Source organism: Littorina saxatilis, linkage group LG1 (genome assembly GCF_037325665.1).
Source record: "Littorina saxatilis isolate snail1 linkage group LG1, US_GU_Lsax_2.0, whole genome shotgun sequence".
Classification (NCBI taxonomy): domain Eukaryota; kingdom Metazoa; phylum Mollusca; class Gastropoda; order Littorinimorpha; family Littorinidae; genus Littorina; species Littorina saxatilis.
The window spans coordinates 19,584,169-19,606,411 of NC_090245.1; the positions used below are offsets into that span (position 1 = coordinate 19,584,169).

The following is a 22,243-nucleotide window of genomic DNA, read 5'->3' on the forward strand; positions in this document are numbered from 1 at the left end:
AAGTCTAAAGATCACACACACACACACACACACACACACACACACACACACACACACACACACGAACTGTGTTTTGCATTTATTCAAAAATAAAATATTACACATGAATAGCTGGCAAACCAGACATGTATACATACACTGGACACTGCAACATATCATTCTCAAAATTATATCAAACTGTTATATTAAATGCTCCTTTCGACCCCCACACACAATGGAAATGATGGCTTGTGCACGGGTTTGAAAAGTCTCTCATATATATTCTTCTTTGCTCCTTCATTTTGTCAAAATCTGTAATTTTTTTTAAAGAGAATCTGTCAACAATAAGAAATTAAAATAGAATTAATCTTTGTAAGAGTTTATGGCTCGTTTACTGGGCAGCATACATGAAGAAAATGCGAGCAAACCCTTGTGTCCAAGCTAGAAATAATGTTTGTCTTGCATACCCCATGGCCCAGTAAGCGTGCCACAGAGAAAGGAGGGGGGGGGGGGGGGGGGGGAGAACGAGAGATAGAGAGAGAGTGTGTGTGTCCATTGGGGTAGCACATGCTTACTACACATCACATGCAAAACCTTTAACTACATAAGTATATATCCAGCAAGTTTCTTGCCTTCCCTCTGTCAAGTCTGCCTTTGTTTTCATTAAAACATGTTTTCCTTGCATTTGACTTTTGAACTGAGGAACAAATATTAGTAATAACAAGAAGAGCAAACGCTCGATCGAGTCACTTTCGCAGTTCTGAATATTATATGAGGCATCAGATGGACAGGAAGAAATTGCTATTCACAACACAATGAGTCACGTTCACATAAAATTTGAGCCCGGTCACTTTTATAGTTTCCGAGAAAAGCCCAACGTTAAGTTGTGTGTTGCCGAACAGAAAAGGCTAGTTATCTCCCTTGTTTTTCTGATAACGTTCGTAAAAGGCTACAGATGTAAATACTTTGATGTAAAGAATAATCCTACAAAGTTTCAATCACATCCGATGAACTTTGTCAAAGATATAAAATGTCTAATTTTTCCTTTGACGCTGACCTGTGACCTTGAAAAAGGTCAAAGGTCAACGAAACCATCGTTAAAGTGTAGAGGTCATTGGAGGTCACGACTAAACAAAATATGAGCCCGATCGCTTTGATAGTTTCCGAGAAAAGTCCAACGTTAAGGTGGTGTCTACGGACGGCCGGACGGACAGACTAACACTGACCGATTACATAGAGTCACTTTTTCTCAAGTGACTCAAAAAATAATCAACCACCTGTGCCTTACTAAAAACAGAATTAAATAAAGCCAAGATCAGTGTTTCTTTAAATTAGGTCAACGAAAGAGAACAATTAATATTAGAGGAGTTTGACTGGAGGCAGAGGCGTGGTGATCAACATTGTGGGTTGAAAAATGACAAGGGCGGTGACTGGACAGTACAGTGGGTGGGTTCAGGTGGCAAAGGGTGAGACTTTCTTAACAGGTGAACGATGAAGTTAGGTATCCAAAAGGTGGGAACAAACATGCAGGAACCGCAATCATCAACACTATAGCAGCAGTGGAAGTGAAGGCTGTTTCACTGAAAGTGAAGACTGTTTACGATCAATAAAAAAAGAAGATTTGAGGCCAAGTTGACTTGACTTTTCCCCGTGTTTCGACATGATAATTATCCCGTGAATGCTTTGAAAATGAGAAAATCTATCCGGAAATATTTTCTTCATTCAGTTATTCCGTATCTTTCTTTATTTGGTGTTTAACGTCGTTTTCAACCACGAAGGTTATAACGCGACGGGGAAAGGGGGGAGATGGGATAGAGCCACTTGTCAATTGTTTCTTGTTCACAAAAGCACTAATCAAAAATTTGCTCTAGGGGCTTGCAACGTAGTACAATATATTACCTTACTGGGAGAATGCAAGTTTCCAGTACAAAGGACTTAACATTTCTTACATACTGCTTGACTAAAATCTTTACAAAAATTGACTACCGGGTATATTCTATACAAGAACCACTTAACAAGGGTAAAAGGAGAAACAGAATCCGTTAGTCGTCTCTTACGACATGCTGGGGAGCATCGGGTAAATTCTTCCCCCTAACCCGCGGGGGGTGTTATTCCATATAGTAACATTGCCTTTTTAACACTGAGCACCAGAAAGACCAGCATTCTGACTAAAGTGAAAACCCGCTCTTCATTTTCTGAGCGTTAAAACAACTAGAAAACCATAGATAGCAAAATGACAAAATCACTGCATGTGTCTCTAATTAGGGAAATGAGATGTAAACATCCCAAACACAGAACTTGCTGAATGATGGTTAGAACTTAGATTTGTTTCTTTCAATAGTACAGCCTTGACGTTTGCAATTACCTCATCACATCTGAAAAAGAGTAATCAACTACAGTGCAAAGTATGGTGTAACGACTCAGAAAAACAATAAATAATATAACATTTCCTTTTCTTTTTGTTTGTTTCATACTGTAACTCTTTCACATTTAAACCAAGATAATATTTATGAATCGAAAACAGTAAAAGTACCAGTGTTAACAAGACCAGAAGAATTTTTTTTATTATTATTAATTTATTTACTACTGTAACAAGTAGCATGTTGTTGAAGTAGCATGTCAGTTTTTCCTGAAAAAGTTCCCCGCAGAAAAGTAATCTTTTTAAGAAATTGGTAGGGGGGGGGGGGGGGGGGGGGGTGGGTGCAAATGAAAAGAGACAGTAACCAAAACAGTCTGTGTATGCTAGCAACCAGGGACCAAATTAGAAGCAATGATGTCAGATCCTGACAATATCAAAATGAAATCACGGTGGCAGCTTCTACAAATATATATATATATAAAACATCAGAAATTGTGAAAGAAACAATTGAAAGTCAGCAGAGACTTTCTTCCGAGATTTGTTAAAATCTCTTAGCAGAGTAAGAGAGAGAAAAAAGTATCCCTTCACAGACAGCCTATTGGGAGCATCAGAGGGACCGAGATTTACAATGCAAAGTCCCTTTGTGGGGGACGTATCACAAGGAAATCTAGTCCTGAGGAGGACCATTGTTTTTGTACCTAGACCAGACATGTGTTTCGACACTATTGTGTCTCATCAGTGGTCAGGTGGTACTGATGGCGAGAGTTGTCAACCCATGGTATCCAACTAAGAAGCAAACCACTCTCTGAATGGTAGCTTCTGTTGGCATGGGAGACTACCCTCATCTGACAACCCCAAGGGGATATCTGTGTTATATATATATATATATAACAAATTACAAGCACAATCAACATGACTGACATAATCCGTCACACACTCAAACCCTCTCACTCTTTCTTTCCCATAAACTTCTTAAGTCTTTTGCTCTCATAAAGCCAACAACTTGCTTTAATATCATTGTACATGATCTCATTTTTTTCACACATGATAACACATGTACTGTTATTCACAATTTCAAGCAAACAATTCACAATTTCAAGCAAACACATCCACAGGCTGAAGCTAAACACTGTGACTATAACTCCCCCCTCCCCCCCCCAAAAAAAAAAAAAAAAAAAAAAGAGCCAGCACTTCTTTCTTCTGTGTACACATTACCCATTGTATGATATATGAAATGTCTGCCTATGCCGTGGGGTAATTTGGGGGTGGGGTGGGGGGGGGTAGGTAAGAGCAAAAGAGTCGGGTCTAGTATTTTTTTGTCTCCTAAATTGTCTACTACTGCATGAATCTGCACAACTGGAGAGATTGGCCCAGGATCGGAGTGCCTGGCGAGCTCTTGTTGGCGGCCTATGCCCCGGACGGGGTCAAAGGCATAAATGAAATGATGATGAATGCATGAATCTGCAAAGACCTGCTGAATTTTCTACAGAAATTCTAAGCGATTTAGAAGAGTAAATTCTAATATATATCAATAACGTATAGGCAATCCTTATAATCTACAGTTAAACTTCGGTTCCAAGCAAAATGTAAGTTCTCGGATTCTTTTCATGCTAACACACACACAAACATTAATCGCTATAATATGAAATTCATGACCAATACACTCTGATAAGCTGAGCTGAGGTAAACTTTCTTATTACTGCACATATTATGATATACTGGCATCACATTTTGCAAAGAACCATACCTATGCCCAATGAATTGAATGTTCTACAAATTTGAAGTTGCAACCCCTATTGCGAGGGAGAAAAGGGAAAGTAAATAATTCACGAAAGAAAGAGGGATAAAAGAGAGAGAGAGAGAGATGAGATATCAAAATCTATGAAAGCAATACTGTATCATTGTCCCTCATTGTAAACAAAATAGAACTAGAAGAAAGAAAAAACTTGTAAGCATCATGTGAGCCCAAAGAATCCAATCATACAAAAACAAAACATCTTCTATAAGAGTGAATGTCAGTGTTAGCCTTTTCTTCCTTTTGGAAACAATCCTGTTATTCACATTACTAAAAGATTTTGAATGTAACAAAGTAATATCAGTGAAATAAATAAAACTACTTATTTCTCATTTTTATATTTAGTCAAGTTTTGACTAAATATTTTAACATCGAGGGGGAATCGAAACGAGGGTCGTGGTGTATGTGCGTGTGTGCGTGTGTGTGTCTGTGTGTGTGTGTAGAGCGATTCAGACTAAACTACTGGACCGATCTTTATGAAATTTGACATGAGAGTTCCTGGGTATGAAATCCCCATACGTTTTTTTCATTTTTTTGATAAATGTCTTTGATGACGTCATATCCGGCTTTTCGTGAAAGTTGAGGCGGCACTGTCACGCCCTCATTTTTCAACCAAATTGGTTGAAATTTTGGTCAAGTAATCTTCGACGAAGCCCGGACTTCGGTATTGCATTTCAGCTTGGTGGCTTAAAAATTAATTAATGACTTTGGTCATTAAAAATCGGAAAATTGTAAAAAAAAATACAAATTTATAAAACGATCCAAATTTACGTTTATCTTATTTTCCATCATTTGCTGATTCCAAAAACATATAAATATGTTATATTCGGATTAAAAACAAGCTCTGAAAATTAAATATATAAAAATTATTATCAAAATTAAATTGTCCAAATCAATTTAAAAACACTTTCATCTTATTCCTTGTCGGTTCCTGATTCCAAAAACATATAGATATGATATGTTTGGATTAAAAACACGCTCAGAAAGTTAAAACAAAGAGAGGTACAGAAAAGCGTGCTATCCTTCTTAGCGCAACTACTACCCCGCTCTTCTTGTCAATTTCACTGCCTTTGCCATGAGCGGTAGACTGACAATGCTACGAGTATACGGTCTTGCTGAAAAATGGCATTGCGTTCAGTTTCATTCTGTGAGTTCGACAGCTACTTGACTAAATATTGTATTTTCGCCTTACGCGACTTGTTATTTATTTTTATTTGAGTTGATCAGCTGAATTTCCAAGCTGGAAACTAAACTGAGTTGTTTGGGGACTCTAAAGAAAATAATGCAGGCCTGGTTATGAGAAAATATCCGAGCAACATAGTTATCATTTTTGGGGCCAATTTACATCCGTGTGAAATGAGCCTAAAAGTCATGTTTTGGTCTTACTTCAGAGTAAAACCAATGACATTCCAAGCAAATCCTTACCAAAAAAAAAGGGAAACAAGTGTATGAATGTGTAATGTCCTGCTCCGATACATCATACAAAGTGAACACATGATGAAGATTCCCTTTTCTTTCCCTGTGCTGGACATACAAAACATTCAAAAGTGAACATTCTTTTAGACAGTCCATTTCAAGCATTTTTTTTTAATCTGCTTTCAAAATAATAGATAGATTATATATATACACACACATGCAAACAAGGATGTACCTGTGCAAATGCAAGCATGTGCAAACTTATTAGTTAAATACAATAACTCATCAAGACAGTAACTCTCTCTCTCTCTCTCTCTCTCTCTCTCTCTCTCTCTCTCACACACACACCCACACACACACACACACACACACACACACACACACACACAATTATAAACACCCACACACATGTATACATATAGAATCAGTTATCAACACAAGTTATCAGAATCAGTATGTTGGTTGAACAGAATGAGCAAACATTATTGATCTGAATAAATATATATTATAAGCCAGGCATGACTATCAAATCAGCCACTCAGAAAACGAAATGTGGACTATGTAATAATGTACTAATTATCCGGTGACTACCCCCCTGGCGTGGGAAAAGCAATATCGTTATATGGTATAAAATATACTCAGAAGAAATTACGGCGTAAGGCCAGGCATCTCCTGATAGTACTAGTAGTCAACAAATGTGTGAGATCTTGTGGCACATTGCCGTTGTTAGTTTTGAAATGTTCCCTTTTTTAGCAAGGTTTTTATTTACCATATGGAAGATGTGGGACCTAATTAAGTGTCAACATTTTCTATCTCAACCTTTGCTCTCTGTCCAAAAATGTCACACTATCTCTTGAAATGTATTGAATAAAGCTTTTTCAAGGCATGAGGAAAGGACATAATGAGAAGAGGATAAAAACAAACACGGACACATTTCTCATTCATCCCCCCCCCCCCCCCCAACATGCAGAGGGTAGATTTTCAGTTACAAAAACCTTTTTTAAAACCCAGTACAATCCAACGTGCAAATATGGCACACGGGTACAAATCTTTTGCGTTCTTTACCCATTTCTTTCTCTCATTTCTCTAGCCGACACACACAAACATGGAACATAAACGAAATGCAATATCAAGTAATGGACTGTTCATGAAGCAGAATGTACAAATCACTGAATAAGTTTCACAGCACATATACACTTAGCTGAGAGTTCATGGGACATAACTGTTTCCTTGTGCACAGATCGATGTTTGCATTCTTGTTTTTCATTCATGAATGATATTTCAGAACTGAAGACACCTCCTTCAGAACGACCAAGTGCTTTCTTGGTGAAGCAAAAAGGTGAGAGTGGTTTCTTTCACACATACACAACTTTAAATATACAAATATTATATAATTGTACACAGACTTAAATACTTTGTGATTCTGAACCAACCCCACAAAAAAAAAGACACAAAAAAGGCAATCACATCACATCCTGTCTCAGCAGCACAAAGAGTTTCAATTTTATTCTGAGACAGAACAAAACCAACTCAGCCCATCTCGAAAGTCCACGACTTCTTTATGAAAGAAATCACCTTGCAGAGAACCATGCAACTTTGTTGCTGTCGTAACTGCCAGGGAGTTTGTACGTTTCAACTTGTCAACACTGCTGCTTGCTGACAGCAAGACAATCAAATGTCTGTTGCTTTGCTTTTTCTTTCCAATTCCATAGAAAAACCAACATGTTCGCCTCACAAAATGGTGGTCCAGGGAGGGAAAAACTGGGACCAGATCCATGTAATTGATTCTCAAATTATTATGTTTCACTGTCCAAACAACTCGCTCCCTAATACCTAGTTGAAACCGACCACAAGGAAAGACCTCCAAGCACAGTTCTGAACACATTCTTGCACTGAACCGTTATTACTCGCTCTCTTTTCACTTTTGATGCTTCATATCCTGAACACCACTCTCACTTGTTGTTTCATATCATGGATGTCCATGCTCTCTTGTTGTTTCATATCGTGGATGTCCATGCTCTCTTGTTGTCTCATATCGTGGATGTCAACACTCTCTTGTTGTTTCATATCACGGATGTCCACGCTCTCTTGTTGTCTCATATCGTGGATGTCCATGCTCTCTTGTTGTTTCATATCACGGATGTCCACGCTCTCTTGTTGTCTCATATCGTGGATGTCCATGCTCTCTTGTTGTTTCATATCGTGGATGTCCACGCTCTCTTGTTGTTTCATATCGTGGATGTCCACGCTCTCTTGTTGTTTCATATCGTGGATGTCAACACTCTCTTGTTGTTTCATATCATGGATGTCCACGCTCTCTTGTTGTTTCATATCGTGGATGTCAACACTCTCTTGTTGTTTCATATCATGGATGTCCACGCTCTCTTGTTGTTTCATATCGTGGATGTCCACGCGCTCTTGTTGTTTCATATCGTGGATGTCAACACTCTCTTGTTGTTTCATAGCCTCGATACATCACACACTCTTGTTGGTTCACATTCTTTATGGCACCCTCTCTCATCTTTCTGACGTGTTGGAATCCTGACTGGAATCAAGCTGGTCCTCTTTCTGCTCCAGATGGCATCCTTCACTCATGGGTGTAGGTTATGGTCAGTGTGTAATCAATCAAATTCAAAACAAAACAAAACAAAAACCAATTTGTTGCACTTGCAGATCAGAGACACACATCGCAGCATTTTTGCATTAAAAATAAACAGCAAAAGCAATGAAAGGAATAATAATAACACTTAATTGTGAAAGCCACAAATCAGACTTGTGGTCGACACACGTGTTTGTTGTGTTTTCTTCTTCATCTTCATTTTGTCGACGAAATCATACTTTAACGTTTCAAATTGCACTGCAGGCGAATCCTCGCATGAAAGTAGAATTCCAGGCAGAATTCCCCCGCTGACGATCACAAGAAAGAACGCACACGTAAAACATGCACACGCACACTGTACTCCCATGGCGGGCTAAGTAAGAAATCACATGATGTGTCACATGACCCAGGTCATGAACGCAGTGCCGGTGTCAATCTGCAGGATGTTCTGGACATGATCGGTTCTTCTCAAACCACTTGTCAATACATCTGTGAACACAAATGAAATCAAACTTCATTTTTACCATCATCAACAACAACAGCACTTGTTAATACATCTGTGAACACACAAGAAATAAACATTTATTTTTACCATCATCAACAACAACAGCTAAAACAACAACAGATGAAATGATTCTTTCTTTATGTAAGGTTACATAAATTCATTCAAGAAAAAGAAAACAGGGAATTAAAAATGCTAAGTTCAGTGTTGATGGTAACTTTCAATCTATGTACATTTGTACTAGTAATGAGCTTGACCGTGGAACGTAAGACTGGGATTTAAAACTGTCTACCTTGAAGAAGTTGCTCTGTTGTTGCAGCTAGGGACCTTTTTAGAGTAAAATAAATAATACTGCAAAGTTCTATCTCTATTTTTCGGGAAGATGAAATCTGTCCCCAGAACTACATGTTTTATCAAAAAGAGTCGCAAATAACATCCATTTTGACTCAATTCATTCAAATGTGTATCACTTTTAAGAACACAAACACCTTTTCTGGTGATTTTTATCAACAACCTTGAACTTGCAAAGCTCATCAAAGAAACAAAAATTAAATTCAGAGCCATCTCTGGCCTTAAAACATCCTCAGGTTTTTTTTCAACCTTCTCTGCCAACTGTATCAAAGCCAAAATATGTACTTCAGCCGCACTCGCCTAAACGAAACACGCTTAAGCAAAAAACTCGGATATCAGAAACCAAAACCAATTCCCCGCCAGACCCCCCTCTTTGTAAGACAATTTCTAATTCGGATAAGCCAAACTCTGTCAAAAAATAGCTAACTCAAACACGGACATCTCAAACGTGATTTTGACAGATAAGCCAAACTCTAAACACTGTCGGAGAGACATTTTTTTAAAATTTTTGCTTGAAAAACAGGTTAGGAAGATAAACATATTTCGTCACGGCTATAATTATCCTACGGAAACGAACACGTCACCTGTTTTTGAGTATGCGGGGAAACTGATGACGTGTGCCGCAATCATCTTCTTGCCAACACTTTCAGACCTAATTCTTGGGGGTCCGACGTTGAAAACCTTGCAGCTGCCAGCATGTTTCAAACAACTGTTTCAGTGTTCAAAAACGAGTGGCTCTCATACAATTTACAAACCTCTTTTTCTAATCGAAGGAAGAGATTTTTGTGAAAAGCAAATCTACCTGAGGAATGTGTGTGCTCATTTTGAGCGAGTAGTGAAGATCAAACCACAATAAACATGCAGCGAAACAAAACATTTGCCTACAATCTATGTTTACGGAGATTTGATCTTGATTTATGACCACAGAGACAAATTGTCTAATTTTGTTTCTTTTCTTTCTTTAATAGAGAGGGTTTCATTAAACATTACATTTATTATGATTTACTTGGAATCCTTTTAACAAAAGCGTAGTTGCTTGTGGAATCTTTGGTTTTGTTTCTGAGATGTGTCACTGTTTTCACCATTTATTTTTACAGTTGGCTTTGAGGTATTAATAAAGCCCCACTGAAGAAAGCACTTGTAACGTGTCACTGTTTTGATCTTATTCATTTAAACACACACACACACCACGCAGAGAGAGAGAGAGAGAGAGAGAGAGAGAGAGAGAGAGAGAGAGAGTCCAAGTGAATGTACTTCTTCTTCTTCTTCTGCGTTCGTGGGCTGAAACTCCCATGTACACCCGTGTTTTTTGCACGAGTGGAATTTTACGTGTATGACCGTTTTTTTATCCCGCCATTTAGGCAGCCATACGCCGTTTTCGGAGGAAGCATGCTGGGTATTTTTGTGTTTCTATAACCCACCGAACTCTGACATGGATTACAGGATCTTTTTTCGTGCGCACTTGGTCTTGTGCTTGCGTGTACACACGGGGGTGTTCAGACACCGAGGAGCGTCTGCACACAAAGTTGACTCTGAGAAATAAATCTCTCGCCGAACGTGGGGACGAACTCACGCTGACAGCGGCCAACTGGATACAAATCCAGCGCGCTACCGACTGAGCCACATCCCCGCCCAAGTGAATGTACAACTTATCCTGAAAAAAACTCGCTTAAGCCGAACTGGAGGGTAATTTCTCGGGAAAGGTTTGGCTTATCCGAACTCGGATATGCACAAACTCGGATAAGCGAAACGATTTTTCATTCCCCGGGCGAGTTCGGCTTAAGCGTGTTTGACTGTATTTACTTCCATTTAGGGAAACTATAAGAAGTCTGCACCCCTTGGAACTAACAGAACCGTAGAAAAAAAACAGGGATGAAGAAAAAAGACTTTTAAAGCTTGGGATGTGGGTCACATCCGGAGTATTACCAACACTCAATTCATTGATCTTTCTTTCTTTCTTTATTTGGTGTTTAACGTCGTTTTCAACCGTTCAAGGTTATATCGCGACGGGGAAAGGGGGGGGGGGGGGGGGGGGGGGGGGGATGGGATAGAGCCACTTGTTAATTGTTTCTTGCTCACAAAAGCACTAATCAAAAAAAAGCTCCAGGGGCTTGCAACGTAGTAAATTCATTGATCGTTAAACTCCTACACATCCAAGCATGTGCAGTGGAACCCCTTTTTTAAGACCATCCGATTTAAGACTATCTCACCTTTACGACTCTTGATGTTACCAAATCTATGTACATAATCTTTGCAAATTTAATCCTCCATCCCCCCCCCCCTCCCAATTCTTAAGACTCCCTCCTTTCCAAGACCTGATGTTCTCTGATTTACAGAGGTTTTAAAAGGGGGTTCCACTGTACTGGCAACCACACGCACAATCACAGGAGTAGATGAGCAGGAAACTTTAATGCTTAAGCTAAGGACATAAAGAAATGCTGTGTTTGAAACAAAACACTAACCCTTTGTGGTAGACACAGAGGCAGGGGAGGCGTGCGATGGTATCCCCTTGGACCAGCTCATCAAAGCAGATCACACACTCCCCTTTGTCATCCGCCAGCACATCCTCTGCACATGACACATTAAGTTGACACGTTTCATTTTGATGACCTACTGCACTTCACAAATGAGTTAGGTCACACACAAAAATCTGCTGGATTATGGTAACCCTGAAAAATATTCCAAGGTTCAAAGACAATGGGGCAGTTAGTGCTCGAATCCATACCCACAGGAAATGCAGTGTGCACAACTGCAATAAAATTAAAATAAATAAATAAATTTAAATTCATATTTTTTTTTTCATACAAAAGACATACGGACCATACTTTTTTTGACCATAGTGCGCTAATCCAACATACTTTTTGTTTTCACCAAAGTAGTAATTACGATGTTCTTACATCTCTATTCTTCCCTCCCACATGATTCGTTTTGTGCGTTCTGTACCTGTGAAACATTCTCTACTGCTAGTGTCCACTTGCTCCTGAAATAAAATAAAATCGCGAAACCATTACACTGAGAAAAAAATGTATGCGTTGTGCTTGAGCAGTCATATTCATAACCTTCAACCTTCACCGGATCACGCTTTGGACTACACAGTCCGGATGATGTGGGTCGTGTATGACCCATACTTTCCAAAGAAGGATTCAACGTAAAAAGTATGGGTCGTACACGACCCACGCCATCCAAATAGGGATAAACATTTTGCCGCCTCTTTGCAGAGTATGGGTCGTACACGACCCACACCATCCGAATAAGGATAAACAATGTAAAATTCCTTATGTATTTCCAAATGGGTCGTGGACGACCCACATCATCCAGACTGTGTAGTTCAAATTACGTCATCGTTTATTTGTTTGTTTAGAAAGATAATCTTTCAAAAGTTGGGCAATGGGAAGGTCGTATGGTGATATGAGATTACATGAAGTCTCAATTAAAAACTCCAAAAAGTTTCAGAGATAAATACGATTTTTTGAGGCTCTCGGTTGTCCACGACCCACGAAGCACGGTGAAGGTTAAAGAAGTGACAGCAAAACCTAGTAAATTAGGATTACCCAGTACCCGTCTTACTCTTTGAGGAGCAGGATAGTGTTCATGCCTAAATGAACTGGAGGAGGTTTGGGAGGGAATGGGGGTTGGGATGGTTAGGGGAGGGGCAAAAAATAGAAACCTGCAACTCTACAAAATAAGTACAAAGTATGTTCCGCTTGTCCATTTACTTAAATATATATATATACAAACCATTTCAATTGTGAAGAAAAGTACAGTAAAACCTGAGTCTAGCGGACCCTTGTTGTAACGGCCACCTGCTACATACGGACAGTTTATCATGGAACGAACACGATTTCAACAATGACTAACCTTTAACGGACGGACACCTGCCACTTACGGACGCGGACACGATTTTTCGGACCGTAGGAAGTGAAAACACTGTCACAAACGGACACTACGTACATGAAAACGCAACTTCGAAAAGACGAAAACAATACATGGCGGCTCTTGCTCCTCGAACTATCGCGAGACGAAAAAAAAATTAAATCTCGCGCACGATAGAATCTGCGGCGACTTCCTTAGGAGTCGGGAAGACGCAAATCCTGTGTATCGTCAAGGATAATGACCCAAAACGCGACTTACGACCGAGCTTTTTGGGATGATTTACGACTTTTGCGCATATTTCGAGCAGACGAAAACACAACATGGCGGCTCTCGCTCCTCCAACTATCGCGAGAAGAAATAAAAATGAAATCTCGCGCGCGCGAGATCCTGATACATCCGGGTTTTTTTCTGCACGCTATCTTGTCACGACGACTGTCTTGTTGACAAACGAAGATTCGCGAAAGAAAAAGAAAAGCGCCGACTCTTGAGTAGAGAGCTAATAAAGTAATCGCTAATCGAGCGAAGGGGCAATCCGCGGCGACTTCCTTGGGAGTCGGGAATACGAAAATCCTGTGTGTCGTCAAGGATAATGACTCGGTGTTATCTAGATGGTGAGAAGGATAGCGAAGCGAAAGTACGCAAAGAGAGGAGCCTGTACTAAGACCTCAACGATCGTGGTCAAGTTTAGCGATGCAAGGCGACGAATCATTCATATGAGCGGAAAGATGATTCGGGAGAAAAGTCGTTATGCTTTCTATCGAGTTAGGACATTCGGATTTTACTGGTTGCGCCACAATGTCAAATGTGCTTCACTCAGCAGGGAGCGAGTATTACGCCATGAGTACATTTTCTTTGAAATTTGAGTTCAAGTTGTTCTGCTGTAATGTGTTTGTGTGTGTGTGTGTGTGTGTGTGTGTGTGTGTGTGTGTGTGTGTGTGTGTGTTTTGATATGACAGTAAACTGCAACTGTGTGTTTGTGTGTAAACATGACAGTAGATACACGGCAACCAAATTCATGACCGACCGGCCAAAAACTCAAACCCCCCTTTTAAGACCCCCCCCCCCTTTTTACGACCTAATTTTCAAGGTTTTTCCAAAGTCGTAAACATGGGGTTCTACTGTATGTATTCAATACAGTACTCCCCGGTTAACGTCACTACCGTTTAAGGTCACACGTCTGATAACATCAATCAGGGTGTTGGTCCCGACCTAAAGCCTTCTTTGTATGACTAAGAAAACCTCGCTTAGCGTGACCTCGGATACGGGAACACCTCTTTTTAGGTGACCCCCGTTCTGGTCTCTAAATGCAGAAGACCACCGCTTAAGATCAAGTGAAACTGAAACGGAAAAAAATCTCCCAATTTTGCGGCCTTGACCACAGGAGCTTGTATCCAACCACCGGTCGATAATTATTTACTCCTGGATGCGTATTATTTACTCAGTGATGCATGCTTACCCTTACTACTACTATTTATTAGTAAATAAATAATAATAAGTAGTAAATAGTAGTAGTAGATTGTATGGAATAAGGAGTAAATAAATGGAATAAGGAGTAAATAATTATCGACCGGTGGTTGGATACAAGCTCCTGTGGCCTTGACAGAGGTTTTTTTTTCGACATGATTGTATATGTGACCCTCCACCTCGGAATGAGTCGCATGTCACCTTTGCATAATTTTTAATATTTTTACATTTTCTAAAAGAGATTTTGAAACTCTATCCAGTTGTGAAATCCGTTTTAGAAAAGAGCGAACACTTTTTGAGTTATAAGCCTGTATCTAAGGTGATCCTCACACTGATACCTTGCACCCCCGGACGTATAATATATAGTCAGTCGGCTAAGGACCGTTTTGGTTACTTTTTGGCGTCACGTTAGCAAACACATTTTTCTGATAGATTTTAACACCACAACACTAAATCTAAAGTTGTGGAGCTATATATTCCAAACCACCGGTGAGAAAAACGTTGGTTTGTGTGTATGTTTTCCTTCATTGGCGTTACTATTCTCGTTTAGAGGGTTGGGTTCATAAAACGGACATAAAAATTAAACGGCTTGACAAAAATTCTATAACTGTAAATCATTCGAAAGGGAAGGCATTTATGTACATGTTTGTTCCACTTAAAATGACGTCATTAGCCGGTGAGTCCCGCTAGCGCTACGTGTCATGTGTGCTACGTATCGATAGTGTGCGCTATTTTCTGGAGTGCTATCGACACAAATTGCCGAAAACAGTGGTGCTATCGTCACGTAGTGCTATTGACACAATTCACACGTGCCATTATCTCTACGTCTCAATAGCACTACATGTCGATATCACTATTTTGGGAAAAACCAACGTACTGTAGCGCTACGTGTCAATACGGCGCTACGTGTCGATAGCGCTACGTGACAATAGCAGTACTACTAAACTGCAGACACTTCGCCCTGCCGTGTGTGCATAAGTATTTATATATTGTATTTATATATTGTATATATGACATTATAGTTTCTTAATTTCCCTTATCAGAAGAATGAATGAACGAAAACAACTGCACTCCGGCGAAACTACCGGAATGTTCCAGAACCCAAGGGAGGTAACTCTTGCTTTGTATCCATGTAAAGGAGGTGACTCTTCTTATGAGAGCATACATTATCTTTCTTATTGGGTGTTGAGAGTTGAAGTTCTGGTTCTGCTGCTCCATAGAATTCGTCCACCAATTTACTTTCCCACTGTACACTTTCTTTCTTTTTAAAGGATGCTTATGTCAATTTGTTGACAACATGTGTAAATACATCGATCCGTGCAAATGGAAACAAATATGAAACGTTTGTTCAGTCACACACCACTACATTTTGAGTTGTTGTTAATGGGTCTGTGATTATATAGCCTGCTGTTTCCCAAAAGCTAATTATCAACCCAACAGCCTCCATTCTTCTCTCGTTTACCATTGTCCCCAGATACATCAGCAAGCAAAGTGCAACAGCAAGCAAAACACTTAGATGGTTTTGTCTCTCGCTGCGTGCACATTGTTGTCTACGAGCTGTCGGCTTTGTCATTCGACAAACAGCGTGGCGTCCATCACGGCATCAGGAAAATTTTCCATTTTTATGTAATATTTTAATTGACAATAAAGTGCTGTTATTGTTATTATTATGTCACAGGTGGAGAGAGAGAGAGAGAGAGAGAGAGAGAGAGAGAGAGAGAGAGAGAGAGAGAGAGAGAGAGAGAATAAGAGCGAAAGAAAGAGGGTGGGGAGATGATACGGTTCTTTAGCACACCCAAACACACATTCACACACACACACACACACACACACAACACACACACATACACAACACACACACACACACACACACACACACACTCAGGCCTGGATCAAGTATAATAGAGGGGGGGGGGGGGTGTCCAAAAATGAGGCATGGGTAAATAATTATAGGGGTCTTTGCTGTGTGTGTGTGCAAAATGCAATTGTCTAGTGGGTGCTCTATGTATATAAGAGCGCCTGTGAGTGGGTGGCCGAGTGGTAACGCACTTGCGCTCGGAATCGAGAGGTTGCGTGTTCGACCCTGGGTCGGGCCGCTATTTTCTCCCCCCTTTCCTAACCTAGGTGGTGGGTTCAAGTGCTAGTCTTTCGGATGAGACGAAAAACCGAGGTCCCGTGTACACTACATTGGGGTGTGCACGTTAAAGATCCCACGATTGACAAAAGGGTCTTTCCTGGCAAAATTGTATAGACATATATAAAAACTAGATGAATACCCGCTTCGCCGGGTAGCCGGCTTCGCCGGGAAGAAGTACTTAGAGCCGAACGCCGGCTTCGCCGGGTCCGAACAATGGACCCGCCAAGCTTAGGTCCCTCCCAGATTCGTGGAATGGGAACAGTACGAAAATGATTCAGTGGCCATAATGCCATTCCTTACCATATCGAGTCCCATCCTTGTCGACGAATGTAACCGTGTTAATCACCTTTGGAGGCGAACTCCACTCAAACAGGATTGAGCAATTTAGAGCTTATCTCTAAGCCCTTTTGAACTGTTATGGCTTCTCAAAGGAAGGCCAGTACATACAAATACACAAAAGTCGCCAGACCACATCACAAACAGAACTGAACAATCCACAGGTGTTGCCCACATAGAGAGAGAGACACACACACACACACACACACAAACACAGAGAAGCCGTATATATAGAGAGATAGATGACAGTGTATTTTTCGCGTGACTATAAATTGATTCGACCTTTGCACTTTTACAGTGAGGATAATTTACGGGTCCAATTTACGTTCTGGACACTGCGGTGACCTTCTAAAAATAGTAACAGAACGCCGGGAATATCCGAAGATGCCCCCTCATACTATAGTGCACCATACGAAGGAAGGGAGGTAAACGCTGAAAACATGGAGAAGATAAGGAAGAGTTACTGGGAATGGTGAAATGAACAGAAAAACCAAAATCGGTTCAGCGCTGCGCGCTGAGAGCACGTGTTGAAATATCTCATCGATGATATTGTGTCCGGGATGTAGCTGAATACGGTGTCCAAATTTGAAAAAGATCCACCGAGAACTTTGGCTTTGGTGTGTCGGTATGGGGGCCCGGGTAGCTGAGGTGGAACCAAAATCGGTTCAGCGCTGCGCGCTGAGAGCACGTGTTGAAATATCGACCAGGTTGTGTCCTGTCCCGGGTGTACCTGAATATGCCCACCAAATTTGAAGCAGATCCATCGAGAACTTTGGCCGTGCATCGCGCACAACCACACACACACACAGACAGACAGACAGACACTAGTCGTATATATATATAGATGTCCACCAAATACCCGTGTGACTTGGAATAATAGACCGTGAAAAGTATATACTCGCCTAACACGCTTGAGATTTACTGGCCGATGTGAATGCGTGATATAATGTGTAAAAACTTCCATCTCACACGGCATATTGTAAACGCCATGAGCCTCCCCAAATAGGAGAGGGTATGTGCGTAGAAATACTCACTAATAAATAAATAAATATTTATTCATAATTTTGTATTTAAATGTCATAGAGCATTGTGATTGATGTATTTTGATTGATGTATGTATAATTTTGATAATGAATTGTGTTTTAGTATTATTTTATGAGCTATGCGTTACGCGGACAGAAAAAAGTCCTTTCTTGTGTTTTATGGAAATGGACAATAAAGTCCGGATCTGCCCATTATCACGTCATTGACTTTCAATTGGCGGGAAGTCTCTTATGGGGCCTCAAACTAAACTCTGATCTCCTCGGATAAGATCAATTTTGTTCTACTGAAATTGATCTTATCCGAGGATCGGTTAACGTGTCCCTCGGATAAGATCACGATATTTTTTGGTCCCAAGGGGGGTCACCTTATCCGAGGAGTACTGTAGCTCAATTCTCTCTCTCTCTCTCTCTCTATTTTCAGTGCTCTTTGTAAAATATTGCCCCGGCCCCTCCACCTGTGAAGAAAGGACACCTGTCTAATAGGGACACCATTACCATACCCCAAGGGTGTCCTTTAGAGACAGGTTTTACTGTACACAAACTTGCAAAATTACATCAAATTTCAGGAGCACTTTGTACACACTAACACAGCTAAATTCTAAGAGCAAAGACAATATTAAAAGTATACATTCTTACCATTGTAGTTTATTCTGGGCTTGGTCAAACACATCACAAGATGACACTCAACATCATCCGCTGGTATCGACTTAGAACACACCGGACACTTGATGCCTGGTACAAAGAGAAGTTGATGAGTTATTGACCATGCACAAGTTTATTTAAAACAGTTACTCAGTCGGGTACCCAGTCAGTAGCTTATAACTCTCTTAGTCTTACTTTTAGAAACAAATGTGTAGCTGACACTGACAGTGACACTAAGTGATAGAAAAGAAAATCATTAAGACTATACATAATTACATTTCAGACTTAACCTCAGTGAGAAGAAAGCTTCATTTAGCAATAAGCAGATCCATACAATACATGAAAATATTACTATCAGTATCACACTACCTGGCAGTGTGCACATAATATAATAAAGTATTACATTCACAAATGTTATGATAAACTGAAAGTTAGCTCCACCCCTGAAATAACCCCCCAAAAGCCTGGAACCTATCAACAGGCATCCATCCCAGGAAGATGTTTATTAATAATTCACATTGAATCGATTGATGTTCTTTCTTTCTTTATTTGGTGTTTAACGTCGTTTTCAGCCGTTCAAGGTTATATCACGACGGGGAAAGGGGGGAGATGGGATAGAGCCACTTGTTAATTGTTTCTTGTTCACAAAAGCACTAATAAAAAAATTGCTCCAGGGGCTTGCAACGTAGTACATATGACCTTACTGGGAGATTGCAAGTTTCGCCAGTACAAAGGACTTAACATTTCTTACATACTGCTTGACTAAAATCTTTACAAAAATTGACTATATTCTATACAAGAAACACTTAACAAGGGTAAAAGGAGAAACAGAATCCGTTAGTCGCCTCTTACGACATGCTGGGGAGCATCGGGTAAATTCTTCCCCCTAACCCCCGGGGGGTGATTGATGTATAATTTACTTAGAAGTTAGATGCTGGGGTTGTGCATGAATAAAGTTCATGAGCATGCAAACAATTAAAAGCTGGGGTTAAACAAGCTGACAATAATTAGCAAGATGGACACCAACAAAATGTATGGCAAACTTACATGCATCCTTGAGCTACTGAGACAATGACAAAAGGTGACGTTTTCATGTCAGTATGTCCCAAATGACATCACCAGTACATTTTTCATTCTATCTAATCTGTTTTCGTTCTATTTTTTCTAATAACATGCGTTAACAATTGATTGCCAACTGGAATGGAAGAGCACAAAAAGTGTAACTTGATATGTAGTTTCTCTAGAGGGAAAAACATCTTCCACTTTCATGTCAGTGTGTCCCATGCAACATACATTTGCCAAACAGCTATGTGTAAGTAGATTATTTGTTAGTGGTATAGAAAATACTGATCAACAATCAAAGTCAGTGTTCACATTCATTTTCTACCTATTTCTTATTTGTTTATTCTTTTGGCAATGGTGAAATGTCAGCAATCGTGTGTCATTCGGGACAGTAGACATGACACCTGACCTTTTGTCACTGTCTCTACTCTTTTTTTCTTCTTTTTGTCCAGTTTATATTTTTTTCTTGTAGTACTACAACTTGTACACTCATTATTCAATTTCAAGACACATTTTTGCCAGAAGATGTTCTGCAAAAAGGTGCTTCACAAAATTACCAATCCATGACTCAATCCATTAATTCATACGGAGCAGAGTTCAACACTTTAAATGGTTAAAATAACCTGAAAGTGAAACTAGTGAAACTGAAAGTCATACTTTGCTTAAAATTTACAAGTGCACATAATTTATATAGCTCTGGCAGTCAGCTCATAAATAATTGAATATTTATGCTTTCCTAGTCAAATAAAGTCGGCTATTTAACCAAATTACAACAAAAAAACATGTACATAATGATAAAAAGTCATAATGTATACGCCTATTATTAGTTCCTTAAAAAGCTACATTATATATTACATACATGCTTTAGATAGAAGAGAGTTTGTGCATTTAGAGTTAGACATTGTTGTGCTTCACACCCTCTGCATGCATTTTTTTTTAAGGACTGGAAAAAGTGTTGATTTGTAATTTTTTAAATCAATAAATCATTAAATGTGCACATGGCCCAAATTTTCCTTTTAACTATTGTAACATTTGAAAACTAAACTTTGTTTGCACTAGTGACACACACACACACACACACACAGTGACAAAGGAAATATCATAAATGCTTTAAACTAACCACATGTATGCAGATCTACCATTTTTGCAAGATCATGGAGAATGACTGCAGACAGTGACACTAGCTCTACTGACAATCCAGGTTTCCCAATTGCTTCGTTTCCGGCCGATTTATGTGGAGCACATGATGCGCACAAAAAATATTGGCGGTCTAGAAGTGTCGTCTGTGCAATGATCGCGGCGGCGCCCGCGGCTTTCTTGACCGCCAAGGACGACCGCGCACGTTGTGATACGTCATTCGTTAGACCTCAATAGACCCTATCGGTTTTCCAAGCTCTCGTAATCTCGCAAGTTTACTTCAGAGCATAGCAAAGCATGTGGTAGTACAGCATTCTCGCAAGAGCTGCAAAAGCCAAAGTTTGAAGTTCTCGCGACGTTCAAATCATAACAAAGCGTGTCTCGCCAGAGCTGCTCAGATACTGAAAAGGTCTATTCACAATGTCAAGTTCTACATTCAATGAACAAATTTATTGCAACTGACACCGACAGTAACACTGTCCTGTTCTGTTTGTACAGAATGGCAATTATCCTGACTCCCATGTCACTCTGTTAGGCTATAAATTATCCCTTGTTTCATCAAAATTGTGACCAGTAACCTACTTTTGGACACAAAAGAAAATAACAAAGTATTCTAATACTTATTTCTAATTCTAATCAGGAAACTCTGATTGAACAATATGTCATTAGCTGTGTTCTGTCAGGCAGTAACCACCAGATGGTGGTGACCAGAAATGCGTTTGTGCAAAACGGGTACTGTGCTGTAACACTCACGTCTGTGATGTAAACAAAGAAAAACGTGACACGGGTTGAAACAAGTGGCGCATGGCATGCCATGAGTGACTGAACGCAATATAGAATATCCGCAGCAACGTGTACCTATCAAATAGTCGAAACCATGACAGCGACAACATTACTTCTTGTACATTTGGTGTATTTTAACATCTCACAAATGTATTTACGCGAAGAAAATAACGAACTAATACCTTGCAAGGCAAATAGATGAACGGGAAGCGAGTGTGTGAAAGCTCGGCCAAAGACACCGCCGTCGTCTGGTGTACTCGAGTCAGAGTCCGGGGAATTGCTCCGGTTAGCACCACCACTAGCTGACGGGATTGACAAGGCAGCAGAATGTCCGGGAGTCTGAAAACTCCCCAAGCTCCGAGCTCGTGCTCTGGCACCACTACTTGCACCTGATCCTCCATTTCTTGCGACAGCGATTCCTTCAGCGCCACTTGGGCCCGGACTGCTGCCAGAATAAGTCCTCAAACGGGGTGGATTTTGCGAACTCAGCTTCAGGCCCATGGTCTTTCTGTGGCAGGATTTTTGCGGAAGCTTAAAATTACCGCCTGCGCGGCTCCTCTGTCAGTCACGCTCTTTGATGACAGTATTTATGGCACTACTATTTTCCTTTGAAGCGAGTCCGCCATCTTGCCTTCCTTGTTTGCGTCAAGGAACCAACACAAACGTGACGTAGAAAAGTCATGTGGTGTGCTAAGATTGCAAATAGTCAGAACTAAAGCAAAATTACTTTAATATACAAAGGTTTTTCTTTGCATTAAATGCACT

The 22,243-nt window shown here is 40.1% G+C and overlaps 2 protein-coding genes across 2 annotated transcripts; both read right to left on the reverse strand.

Moving 5' to 3' along the window:
* Positions 1–64: 64 nt before the first annotated feature.
* Positions 65–22,122, reverse strand: LOC138964073 (E3 ubiquitin-protein ligase ZNRF2-like). The gene is made up of 4 exons (XM_070335966.1): positions 21,661–22,122; positions 18,491–18,586; positions 11,464–11,569; positions 65–8,637 (listed from the first exon to the last, which is right to left on the reverse strand). The coding sequence occupies exons 1-4, from the start codon at positions 21,977–21,979 to the stop codon at positions 8,580–8,582; spliced, it is 579 nt and encodes a 192-aa protein (XP_070192067.1). The 5' UTR covers positions 21,980–22,122; the 3' UTR covers positions 65–8,579.
* LOC138967611 (putative uncharacterized protein DDB_G0268364) lies at positions 7,482–7,979 on the reverse strand. The gene has a single exon (XM_070340248.1). It carries the CDS (start codon positions 7,977–7,979, stop codon positions 7,482–7,484), a length of 498 nt encoding a protein of 165 aa, XP_070196349.1.
* Positions 22,123–22,243: the final 121 nt, after the last annotated feature.